The sequence below is a fragment of the Loxodonta africana genome, chromosome 2 (genome assembly GCF_030014295.1).
Source record: "Loxodonta africana isolate mLoxAfr1 chromosome 2, mLoxAfr1.hap2, whole genome shotgun sequence".
NCBI classification, from domain to species: domain Eukaryota; kingdom Metazoa; phylum Chordata; class Mammalia; order Proboscidea; family Elephantidae; genus Loxodonta; species Loxodonta africana.
Genome location: NC_087343.1, coordinates 41,085,057 through 41,097,531, shown reverse-complemented (window position 1 = coordinate 41,097,531; position 12,475 = coordinate 41,085,057). Strand labels below are relative to the sequence as shown.

General features: G+C 42.5%; 1 protein-coding gene across 1 annotated transcript in view; it reads left to right on the top strand.

The window, feature by feature from the left end:
* The window catches only part of UGT3A2 (UDP glycosyltransferase family 3 member A2), a 34,884-nt gene extending 23,930 nt beyond the window's left edge, over positions 1 to 10,954 (top strand). Inside the window, exons 4-7 of the mRNA XM_003407887.3 lie at positions 1,643 to 2,174; positions 4,765 to 4,996; positions 6,510 to 6,729; positions 8,985 to 10,954. Of these exons, the coding sequence (XP_003407935.3) occupies positions 1,643 to 2,174; positions 4,765 to 4,996; positions 6,510 to 6,729; positions 8,985 to 9,234 (1,234 nt within the window). The 3' untranslated portion in view covers positions 9,235 to 10,954. The remainder of the gene's footprint in view (positions 1 to 1,642; positions 2,175 to 4,764; positions 4,997 to 6,509; positions 6,730 to 8,984) is intronic.
* Positions 10,955 to 12,475: the final 1,521 nt, after the last annotated feature.

The window sequence follows — 12,475 nt, the reverse complement described above, 5'->3', positions numbered from 1 at the left end:
TCTGAAAGTTTTTTTTTGTTTATTTATTAATAATTATAAATATAAGTGTTGAATTATATTCTAGGAATTTATGCTGCATTACCAAAATTATCCAAAATATTTGGCAATCATTGTCATGTGAAATTCAAATATAAAGCAGAAGGTAATTTCAGCCCATCACCTTCGCGATGGAACTTGAAGTTGGTCCTAAAGACCAGCATATAGCTAACAAGTTCTCAACCTCTGGGCCTTCTCTGACTGGGGCACTATGGTTCCGTGGTGTATAGGTTGTAGGGGGGTGTCTGGGTATTGATTATCTTCTCCGTGTAGCCAGGATGTCCTGGGGCTTCTGAGCCCCTGTGCCTCTAGGGCATCCTCACCTATTTACAGCTATGCCGTATAAACAGGATTATTTTCGATGCAGCAATTATGGGCTTCGTATATTTCATTCTTGCTTTATTCTTTTTTATATATGATGTAAAAATGCGTGTTTCTAGTTTTTAAATTAATTTTTGGATAAATTTAGGGTAAAATGCTATTGAATAATCGGGAGTCCCTGGGTGGCACAAACAATTAAGCACTTGGCTACTAACTGAAATATTGGCGGTTCAAACCCACCCAAAAATGACTGTGAAGAAAGACCTGGCAACTACTTCTGAAAGAGCAGAGCTATTGAAAACCCTATGGAGTGCAGTTCTACTTTGAAACACATGGGATCTCCACGAGTCAGAATTGGTTTTTAATGATGGGAAATCATTGCAAGAAGAATGATCCCTAAAATGGTCCCATAGGCAAAAGTCTTAATTTAGGTGTCAGTAAAACTATGGCATTATTTCCTCTAAATATCCTAGTCAGCACTGAAGTGGAAAGGCTAAATAATGTGCTTCAAAACCAGGCTATTTATTTATTTATTTATTGTAAAGTTCTTAACCCCTGGACATAGGAGGAGCCATGGTGGCATAGCGGTTAAGAGCTACATCTACTATCCAAAAGGTTGCCAGTTCAAATCCTCTAGCTGCTCCTTGGAAACCCTGTTGTGGCAGTTCTGCTGAATCCTATAGAGTCATTGTGAGTCAGAATTGACTTGATGGCAACAGTTTTTGTTGTTGTGCATAGGAAAGTGGAATTCTTATTTTTAGCGGAGATTTCAGATGCTAATATCATCATCAAAGAGTCCCCTGGGTGAGGTGATCTGTCAAATGCAGAATACATACTGATTTAAAAATAAGGACTGTCATCAATATTTACGAGACTTTCTTCAAGTTGCACAGTTTGGCTGGGAAACAAGACAGTCGCTCATAAAAAGTCGATATGTAAATGAAGGCTAAACAGAGCATCACAGAATGTGTCAAGTAGAGAGAGATCTGTGAGGTCTGCTATGTTCACAGACAACTCCTAGAGCAGAGGGGCCTTGATCTGGGTGGGATTTGGGTGAAGAGTAAAAAGCAAGGGAGAAAAAGTGGAAACATTCAAGGGAGCAGAAACACCTAGACCAGAGTGACCAGGGTAGAGGGTATTTGTGGGACAGTAGACGAGTAAGTGAGCTGCTTCCAGATACACTCTTACTTACCTGGAATATTTTCTTTGGGTCTCAAGAGTCATTTATGTATCAAGAAATTAACACCTCTCACAAATATTTATCATTTGTTTTCTTTCTTACAAGGGGAACATTTGAAAAATATTTAAAGTTAATGGAACAACTTGGGATTCATTGCAGTCATTTGCTAAGAAGAAGGGATATCGTGGATTCCTTAAAGAATGAGAACTTTGAACTGGTAGTAGTGGAAACCTTTGACTACTGTCCTTTCCTGATTGCTGAGAAGCTTGGGAAACCATTTGTATCCATTCTTCCTTCCTCGTTCGGCCCTGTGGATTTTGGGCTACCCAGCCCCCTGTCTTATGTTCCAACATTCCATTCCTTGCTAACTGACCGCATGGACTTCTGGGGACGAATGAAGAACCTTCTGATGTTCTTTGGTTTTTCTATGAAGCAAAGGCAAATCCACTCTCAGTATGACAACACCATCAGGGAACATTTTCCAGAAGGCTCTAGACCAGTGTTGTCTCAGCTTCTACAGAAAGCAGAGTTATGGTTTGTTAACTCTGACTTTGCCTTTGATTTTGCTCGGCCCCTGCTTCCTAATACTGTTTATGTTGGAGGTTTAATGGCCAAGCCCATTAAGCCAGTACCACAAGTAAGTAAAACCTTAGCACCCAATTTGGGTTTCATGCAAAGGCCCTCAATGCAGTGTTGGTGGCTGCCTCCTGCCAGTGGGAACCTGGGCTTGAAGAAGGCAGGCAGGTGAGGCACCTAGGGGCACTATGTAAGGAGGTACTAACTCTCAGGGTTGTATAAGTACAGGGCCAGGTGTTGCATGACCCTGAGACTGGGGGTGTCCTTAAATCATGTGCCTTAGGCTCCTCTCTTTCCGTACGGAAGTCCTGGCCCCGGTGGGAAAAGCCATTCAAAAAGTTGATATTTTCATTTGCATTTTTCATAATTATGTATACAATAAGTCATGGCAGCCACATACTTGCAGAGTAGAACTGTTCCATAGGATTTTCGAGACTGACCTTTCAGAAGCAGGTTGTCAGGTAGGCGAGGCCTTTCTTTTGAGGCACCTCTGGCTGGGTTTGAACTGCCAGTCTTTCAGCTAGTAGTTCAGCACTTAATTGTTTACGCCACCCAGGGACTCCAAAGACTTGAAGACAACAAACAACAATAACATACAGTAAGTATGTGGTGAGCACCCATCACATGCAAGAATTGTTAAGGAGATGACTTGCAGGAAACAACGTGAGCCAGGCTGAACCCAGGGCAGAACTATGTGAGTCTGAAAGCAAGAGCCCTAGGCTTCACGTCTGGGATCTTCTGCCTGGAGAACCCTGGCTCCTGATACCATGTAGGCCTTCTGGTCTTGGTTGGCACCTGGGCACTGTCAGTTATCGAAGCTGCCCAGGCAATTCTAATAGGCAGTCTAGCCTTAGAACCATAGCTATAGAAGTTTTTAAAAGTGAGGAGTGCTAAGATCAACTGGCTGCTTTTTGCCTATCAGCACTTTCATGGAAGTTTTCTTATGTCATCTCCGGGGACCTGCAGAGAGGTGTGATGATCTCCATTCTTAAAGAGTAGAAGACAGAGGCACAGGTGGTATAAGTGACTTCCTGTTGCCATTCAGCTCAAAGGCCAGGTGAGTTGAGGTTTGGCCTGGGCTTTCCAGGCACCAAAGTCTCAGCCCTTCCTCTACTGACCTTGCATTTCGTGAATAGGAAGAGTTGGTGAAAGACACCTGGAGGAGATGGGTTTTGAGTTGGTGACAGGATATTTTAGGAATGGAACAGGGGAAGAAAGACTCACCAGGTGGTGAGAACAGGGACCTAAGGTGTGCAGGTAGAAGTGAGTTGGGCATTATATGGAATAATTGTTAAGGAGATGAGTTATAGGAAATAACAGGTTCTCTGATGACTCTGTCTAGACTGGAGTAGTGGATGATTCAATTGCATAAATAAAATAAAGCCAGGCTAAATCTGAAGGTCTTATGGTAGGTCAGGCCTGGGCCCTGGGGCTGGAGGAGGGAATGGTTAATGAGAAAAATGGGAATTAAGGGTTATACTGACTGTGAGATGAGATACTTTTTGAAAAAAATTTATCTTCTCTGCCTTTTTCAATTTTTATATAATGGTCTTACATTGCTTTGATAATTATGAAAGGATGATAAGGCTGTTTTTGAGTTATCCTTTGGGATGGTAGATCCTGCAGTATTAAGTTGAGTAGGGTCAAGTTCAGGCAGAGCATCCCAGTAGGGTGAAGGGCTGGGAACTGAGGGCAGCCACAGAAATGAGAGACAGTTAAGGTCTGAAGAAATATTAGAAAGTAAGAGTTAACAAAACTGTGCTAAAGGTAAGATTTAGTGCATTAGATCACAAAAAAACCCAAAACCAAACCCACTGCCGTCGAGTTGATTCCAACTCACAGTGAAACTATAGGACAGAGTAGAACTGCCCCATAGAGTTTCCAAGGAGTGATTGGTGGTTTTGAACCACCAACCTTTTGGTTAGCAGCCTGAGCTCTTAATCACTGTGCCACCAGGGCACCAGGGTAAACATCAGTGACTGAGAAAACCATAGAATATCTGTACAAAACATGCTAAGTGGCACATTGGGTAAAGAGCCTTAGCCAATTCTGCCTCCATTTGTTATGCTAGAGATCTCCAGCTTCTCCACTCAGCCCAATTCCCCCTGTTGGATCCGAACCCTCACCCACCTCTGGTCTGGCCTTGGAAAACTCCCAGAAGACCATATCTCCAGTGATCAAATTGGGTGGAGGGTAGGGGGATGACCCTGATGCTGGAGTTACGGTTTTTCAATGAAGAGAGATGTTCTCACTGTCAACTTCCCTCTTCAGTAAATTATTATTGTACATGAGAGTTAGATCCAGAACTGCTAGTGCTGTTTTATGCTATAAGGACCTCAGGTATAATGTGTCTGTTTTGGTAGCTGGTAACCTGGAAGCCCTCTTCGCTCCCATTTGTGATTATTTAATATTATTTATATGTGAAAATGTGCCCTGAGGTCTCAGAAAAATCAATTCCAGGTCAGCCAGACACAGCGGACGTGGGCACAGTACAGAGGGTGCTGAGTTGTTCCAGGGGCTCTGAGAGCAGTTTCAGGGTAATGAGGAGAAGGCGCTAAGAATGTGTTTAGTAAGTAACCTGATTTTCGTTTGGCCTCTAGGCTTTCATGAATCACTTCATTCACCTCCTTTCTTTTGTTACTTCTATCTAGGACCTTGAGAACTTCATAGCCAAGTTTGGAGACTCTGGTTTTATCCTTGTGTCCATGGGCTCCATGTTAAGTACCTATCAGACCCAGGAGATTATCAAGGAGATGAACAGTGCCTTTGCTCACCTTCCCCAAGGAGTAATATGGAGATACAAGCATTCACATTGGCCCAAAGATGTGCAATTGGCAGCAAATGTGAAAATTGTGGACTGGCTTCCTCAGAGTGACCTCCTGGGTAAGGGCTTCCCAGATCTGCTTCCTTCTTTCCATTTACATGTCCTTAGAGTTCATTGGAGCTGTGGTCTTCCCTTGGGCATTCCCAGCAGCACAGGAAGGAAGCAGTTGGCAGCTAATGGCAAGGCTCCAGAGGACAGGAGAGGAGCATCCAGCTGGAGTCTTGTGAATCAGGCTCTACTTACAATGATATCAGATGCCCAGATAACCATCCCCCCTTCATTCTTTTCTATGCCATGTTTTTGCAGCCAGAAACGATATCTGTCAGGTTCCCTTGATTCTACTGCATTTGCACTGAGCAAGGTCACCCAAATACGATCCATAACAACCGGTGATCTCCAAGAATACAGTCCAGGGTGGACACATAGACACACATCCTCCTTATGTTCTAAGGGTGTGAAGAGTTCATACCTTCACCATATTGATGCCAACGGTGTCTTTTGGATGTGCCAAAATATCTGATTGCCAAGTTGAGAAACCTCATTGCTGATTATTTTGCCCATAGACTTCTTTAGTACCAGATCGTCACCCACCCAAGGGTTTTTCTGTGTGCCCAGTCTGCTTTTTGGGCACCCCACACTGCCACAGGCACTGGCTGGATCACAGGGCTCATAACCAAGATTGTGGCTCAAAATGATCTGGGAAACTTAAGAAACATGTTTCTGGTCCCACCCCTACAAATATATTCCACAGAGTGGTGTGGGACTCATGACCCCCATTTTCAAAGAGTTCACAAAGAGGTTCTGATTGAGGCTGAGAGGTGCAGGTGGAGATGACATCTTCATTATCACCAAGCATTTTAGTTTGTTCTCAATAAGAGTGTAACAGCAAGGTAGGGACTGTAAATACAGTCCATAAGGTCCATTCTCTGCTTTCTGGGCCTTCTCATAAAATTGAGGAGAAAATTCATGCAGACTCTTAAAGATGACAATGCACTGTAAGTTTTCCAAGTGCCACATGAATTGTGGTGTCAGTGTGTCAGGAATTCAGAGAAGAGGAAAATAAGTGGGCAGTGGAAAAGATGAAGAGAGGGCAAAAAGCTAGAGATCAAATAGAGATTAGGGAAGCAAAGAAAGAGGAGACAGGAAGGAGAGAGAGGGATGGATCGATGGGTGGATGGATGGATGGAAGGAAGGATAGATGGGTGGGTGGATGGATGGGTGGATGGGTGGATGGAAAGGTGGGTGGGTGGATGGATGGATGGATGGATGCATGGATGGATGGATGGATGGATGATGGATAGATGGATGGATGGATGGATATATAGCACTCTTCTCTGAAGTTTTTTCTAGGATCTCAGTGGTTTCTGGACAAGGGAAGGAGTCTTTATACAGAGGTAAAGCTTAGGATCTTGAATCTTGGAACATGCACATTTGGGGTATTCCAAGCAAAACCAGTAATTACAATGGCTCCGATACAGCTTGAGATTCCCCTGACATATTCTTCTGCCATTGCTGTACTACCTGGTGTTATAAAATGTTTCATTCTGAAATGTCCTGCTTTCTTTGAAACAGCACATTCTAGCATTCGTCTTTTTGTCACCCATGGCGGGCAGAATAGCATAATGGAGGCTATCCAACACGGTGTGCCCATGGTGGGGATTCCACTCTTTGGAGACCAGCCTGAAAACCTGCTCCGGGTAGAAGCCAAAAACCTCGGCGTCTCTGTTCAGATAAATCAGCTGAAGGCAAGGACTTTGGCTCTTAAGATGAAACAAGTCATAGAAGAAAAGAGGTATGCAGCATTCTGGCCATGTGGTCACTTAGGCCTAAAGGAAGCATTACTTTATATACCAAAGACAGTGTGTGGGTCTCCTTTGTAAGAAAGCTAAAACTTCCCAGGTATGGAATAATAATAAACAGGTATGCTAAGAGCTGACCCGTTTCCTCTGAGAGCAAGACTAGAGCAATTTAGGTTAGATGCTGAGAATCATTTTTTACAGAGATACTTGTCTCTGATGTCAGATAGATCTTGATGAGGTTTTACGTGTTTGGAATCCTTATAGTAATATTCTACTGAGGCAGGAGTTTGCCTTTGTTCTCCCCAAATGCAGCAAGATCTACATCTCTGGTTCTTTGTCCAGGCTGTTCTCTAGAACACTCCATCGCTTCTCTTCCATTGGATGGATCTTTTCATGACATTCTGGGCCATCTTCAATGTCACCTTCTCACAGGGTCCTTCTCTGTCCACCCTAGCTAATCTCCTCTCTCACTCACCCCAATTATCTTTTTTCTTTCTTAACACACCTCGGGCTTTGTAATTGTCCTGTTGTTGGCTTATGTTCTTATTTCTTGTCAGTCTTCCCACACTACAGAGTCAGCTCCATGAGGACAGCAAGGTGTGTTCATGCATTCCACTGTGTTCCAGAGCCCAGCACAGGGCCTAACACCAAGTTCAGGGTTAATTATTTCTGTTAAGTGAGTTAATAAAAGGGCCCACTGACCTCCAAGGTAACTGCCTATCAAGCATAATGACCTCATTATTAAGAAGAAAAATATATTTTTCTTTTCTATAGCTAAGAAAGACTGAACCCCTTATTAGAGTTTCAAGTGCACACACCCTCAATCAGACTTCAATGCTTAATGAGAGTTCTTTGCACACAGGAGACCCTCAAAAATCTTTGTTGCATGCTTGTAAAACAACAACATAGCTGGTGGTGCTGAGTTTGAGAAACATAGTTAAGCTTCGGGGTCTGTTAACCCTGGGGATTTTTTTTTTTTAATTGTACTTTAGATGAAGATTTGCAGAACAGACTAGTATCTCATTAAACAGTATACATATTGTTTTATGACATTGGTTAACAACCCCACAATATATTGACACTCTCCCTTCTCAACCTTGGGTTCCCTATTACCAGCTTTCCTGTCCCCTCCTGCCTTCTAGTCCTTGCCCCTGGGCTGGTGTGCCCCTCTAGTCTTGTTTTGTTTTATGGGCCTGTCTAATCTTTGGCTGAAGAGTGAACCTCAGGAGTGACTTCATTACTGAGCTAAAAGGGTGTCCAGGGGCCATACTCTTCGGGTTTCTCCAGTCACTGTCAGGCCAGTAAGTCTGGTCTTTTTTTTTGAGTTAGAATTTTGTTCTACGTTTTTCTCCAGCTCTGTCCAGGACCCTGTGTTGTGATCCCTATCAGAGCAGTCAGCGGTGGTAGCCAGGCACCATCTAGTTGTACTGGACTCAGTCTAGTGGAGGCCATGGTAGATATGTCCATTAGTCCTTTGGACTAATCTTTCCCTTAGGGATTTTTTATATATTTGCTAGGTCACGTGTTGCAAATGTTCATTTTCTGAAGAATAGATTTGTGTCTTTCACTGGATTCTGAAAGATCTGAGACCCAAAAACCCAAGAACTGCTGCTCCCGAATAAGAGTCATTCTGACCTGGAATCTTCCCCAGACATTTTGCAACATCAGGACTGGCTACATAAATTGTGTGACTGGGTGCAAATGAAAACATGGGCCCCTAGCTAAAAATGTATTAAGAATTTCAAGATGGAGAACACAGAGAATAAGTCAAGTACTTGGTCCTTCTAAGTGCAGGGCCCTGTGACACTGCACAGTCCTTATGCCCACAGAGTAGCCCTGTCTCCTTGATGCTGTTAAGGTGCAGTAGAGTGCGGTATCTTCTTGACGTTCTGACAATCTAGAGTCATATTTGTCACATAGCCCAGAGCCTAACACCAAGAGGGTGTTCAGTATATGTTCTAATACAATAATTATGTCATATATAATTCTCCCATAGACTATCATTAGCTTTCTCAGGGTAGGATTAGTTCTTTGGACTTAACACTATTTTAATAGTTTAGCTCTGTTAGCATCATGTATACATCTTCGTATGTTTATTGAACTTCCCAAGGACCCAGATAGCTAGGCATGGCTAGATCAAAAACTGTTCTTCGAAACTTACTCTTTTATGCACCTAGAAGGAAAGAATCATTCACTGTAAATCTTCTGAGACCACATCAGTAATGCCCCCCACTGTCTCTGCCAACAGGTACAAGTCTGCAGCCATGGCGGCCAGCATCATCAGGCGCTCCCACCCCCTGAGCCCCTCCCAGCGACTGGTGGGCTGGATCAACCACATCCTCCAGACAGGTGGTGGGGCGCACCTCAAGCCCTATGCCTTCCAGCAGCCCTGGCATGAGCAGTACCTGCTTGACGTCTTCTTGTTCCTGCTGGGGATCACTCTGGGGTCCATATGGCTTTGTGGGAGGCTAGGCCGCTGTGTGGTTCCAGGAAGCTAAAACAGACGTGATGGGTGATTCTAGGGCTGGGAGTGTTGGGGAATCACTGGCTCTTGGGAGGCTTCCCCCAACACTGGCCACCCATGGTGTTCTCCCATCTCCTCCACTTGCTGGTGGTACTGCCATTTGCTCCTTATTGTTTTCGTCTCTGTTCTGAAATCCTTACTCAGCACCCTCTGGCTTCTCGCCTAGTTCCTGTGTGAATTGAGCCATCTCCACTCAGACATAAACCTTCACTAGCCAGCCATGCCTTCCTTATCACTCTCATCTCCTAGGCATAGTTCTCTGGCCATTTCATCTTTCTTGTCCAGTCCTTAAACTGGGAGAAAATATTTGTAAGACATATTTCAGACAAAAAAATTGTATCTAGATCATCTAAATAACTCTTCCAACTTAATAATAAGACAAAATCCCAATATAAAAATGGGCCAAACGGTTTCAACAGCACTTCATATAAGAAGATATGCAATGGCCAATATGCACATGAAAAGATATTCGACAGCATTAGTCATCAGAGAAATGAAAAATAAAACTACAATTAGTTACCATAACACATCTGCAATGTATACAATTAAAGACTGATAATATTAGTAGTTGGCAAGAATGTAGAATTACTATTTGTACATTCCTCTGTGGATGGGAAAGTTAAACTGTACAAGTACTTTTGAAAAACTGCTCCACAGTTTCTTAAAGAGTTAAGCATACACCTACTACTATATGACCCAGTCCGTCCTAGGTATTTACCCAAGTGAAATAAAAATGTGTTCCTAGCAGTTTTATTTGTAATAGATCCAGACTAAAAAACCAACCAACTAACCAACCAACCAAACAAAAAACAAATGCCAATCAACAGATGAGTGCATAAGGGAGTTAAGGCATATCCATAAAATAAACTACTGATCAGCAATAAAAATGAGCAAACTACCAAACTACTGACACATAAAATTGTATAGATGAATCTTAAAACCAGTGTGCTCAGTAAAAGAAGCCAGACACAAAAGAATACATCCTCAATCATTCCACTTATGTAAAATCCAAGAAAATGTAAACTAATTTATGGCAACAAAAGCCAGATCAAAAGTTGCACGGGACTGTGGGGTGAAGGAGGGTGGCCTGTAAATGAGGTAACTGAAATGTTCTGTATCTTGATTTCTGTTATGGTTTTGTAGGTGTGTTCATCTATGAAAACTAATGAATCGTATACTTTAAGTGGATGTAGTTTATTGTATGCAAATTATACCTTAATAAAAATCTCTGTGGGCTATGGGTGATATACCAGAAAGATGTTTACCTGTGTTTTATTGACTATGCAAAGGCATTTGACTGTGTAGATCATAACAAACTATGGATAACATTGTGAAAAATGGGAATACCAGAATACTTAATTGTGCTCATGAGGAACCTGTCCAGAGACCAAGAGGCAGTCGTTCAAAGAGAACAAGGGGATATGTGTGGTTTAAAGTCAGGAAAGGTGTGTGTCAGTGTGGTATCCTTTAACCATATCTATTCTGTCTGTATGCTGAGCAGATAATCCGAGAAGCTGGACTATATGAAGAAGAATGGGGCATCAGGATTGGAGGAAGACTCATTAACAATCTGCGTTATGCAGACGACACAACCTTGCTTGCTGAAAGCAAAGTGGACTTGAAGCACTTACTGATGCAGATCAAAGACTACAGCCTTCCGTATGGATTACATCTCAACATAAAGAAAACAAAAATCCTCCCAACTGGACCAATAAACAACATCATGATAAAGGAACAAAAGATTGGAGTTATCAAGGATTTCATTTTACCTGGGTCCACAATCAATACCCATGGAAGCAGCAGTCAAGAAATCAATGTATCACATGGGGCAAATCTGTTGCAAAAGACCTCTTTAAAGTGTTAAAAAGCAGAGACATTACTTTGAGGACTAAAGTGCGCCTGACTGAAGCTGTGGTGTTTTCAATCACCTCATGTGCATGAGAAAGCTGGACAATGAATAAGGAAGACCAATGAAAAATCGATGCATTTGAATTATCGTGTTGGTGAAGAGTATTGAATATACCATGGACTGCCAGAAGAAGGAACAAATCTGTCTTGGAAGAAGTACAGCCAGAATGCTCCTTAGAAGTGAGGATGGTGAGACTTCATTTCACATGCTTTGGACATGTTATCAGGAGGGACCAAGCCCTGGAGAAGGACATCCTGCTTGGTAAAGTAGAGGGTCATCGAAAGAGAGGAAGACTCTCAGTGTAATGGATTAACACAGTGACTGCAGAGATGGGCTTAAGCATAGCAATGATTGTGAAGATGGAGTAGTGTTTCACTCTGTTGTAGGGTCACTATGAGTCAGAACCAACGGGACGGCACATAACAACAACAACAAATCTTTATGGAAGCAGACTGTGATATCTTTCTGCTGAGGAGCAGATGGGTTTGAACTGCCGACCTTTTGGTTAGCAGCCAACTGCTTTAACCACTAGGGCTCCTACATTACAACCACCCATATTTTTCTTTGTAAACTTATCTACACTAAATGCTCTGTAAATCTCCTTTTCCCCACATAAATCTGTTGTTTCACTTATCACATCCTAATTGTGGGTATTGAGGGAAGGCTAAATTATTTATTTAAATGTAAATCAATTATCCATACGAAAGGAAGTAAAAGGAATTCTTGTGGTCTTATCCAAACTGCTATCAAGTAAAACAAAGAAACTATTCCTGAAAAGCAGGTTTTATATTTTAAGTGTCCTTTTTTTTTTTTATGTGAATGCATTTTACCCAGTTCAACAATTTGATTCAACCAACATTGATTGATTTCATGTTTGCAGAAGATACTGTGCTGGTACTTTGGAAGATGCGAAGGTGAAGAAGACTCTCTCCTGGTCCTCTAAGATCTCTCAATTGGCTGCACACTGTCTTACTAATTAGTTAAAAGGCAAATTTATCTGTGGTCGGTGGTGCATCATGTCTAGTGGCTGCTCCTTAAGAGCTAATTAGTTTAGTGTAGTAATTTCACTTAGTGAAAGTAAAAAGACACTGCTTAAGACCACTGGGTCAGCTGTAGAAAAGAGGGATGTTTGGGGATGAAATGGCTTTTGGTATGTAGAGAAGACACTCAGAACTACCTTGGGGTAGAGGTGGGAAGCACATCTGTCACCTGCTACTGACAGCACATTCTCAGCGGGTGTCGGGCACCACAGATGGGGCTTTCTGGAAACAGCATCCAACACCAAAAGAGAAACAGAGTGTTTTTT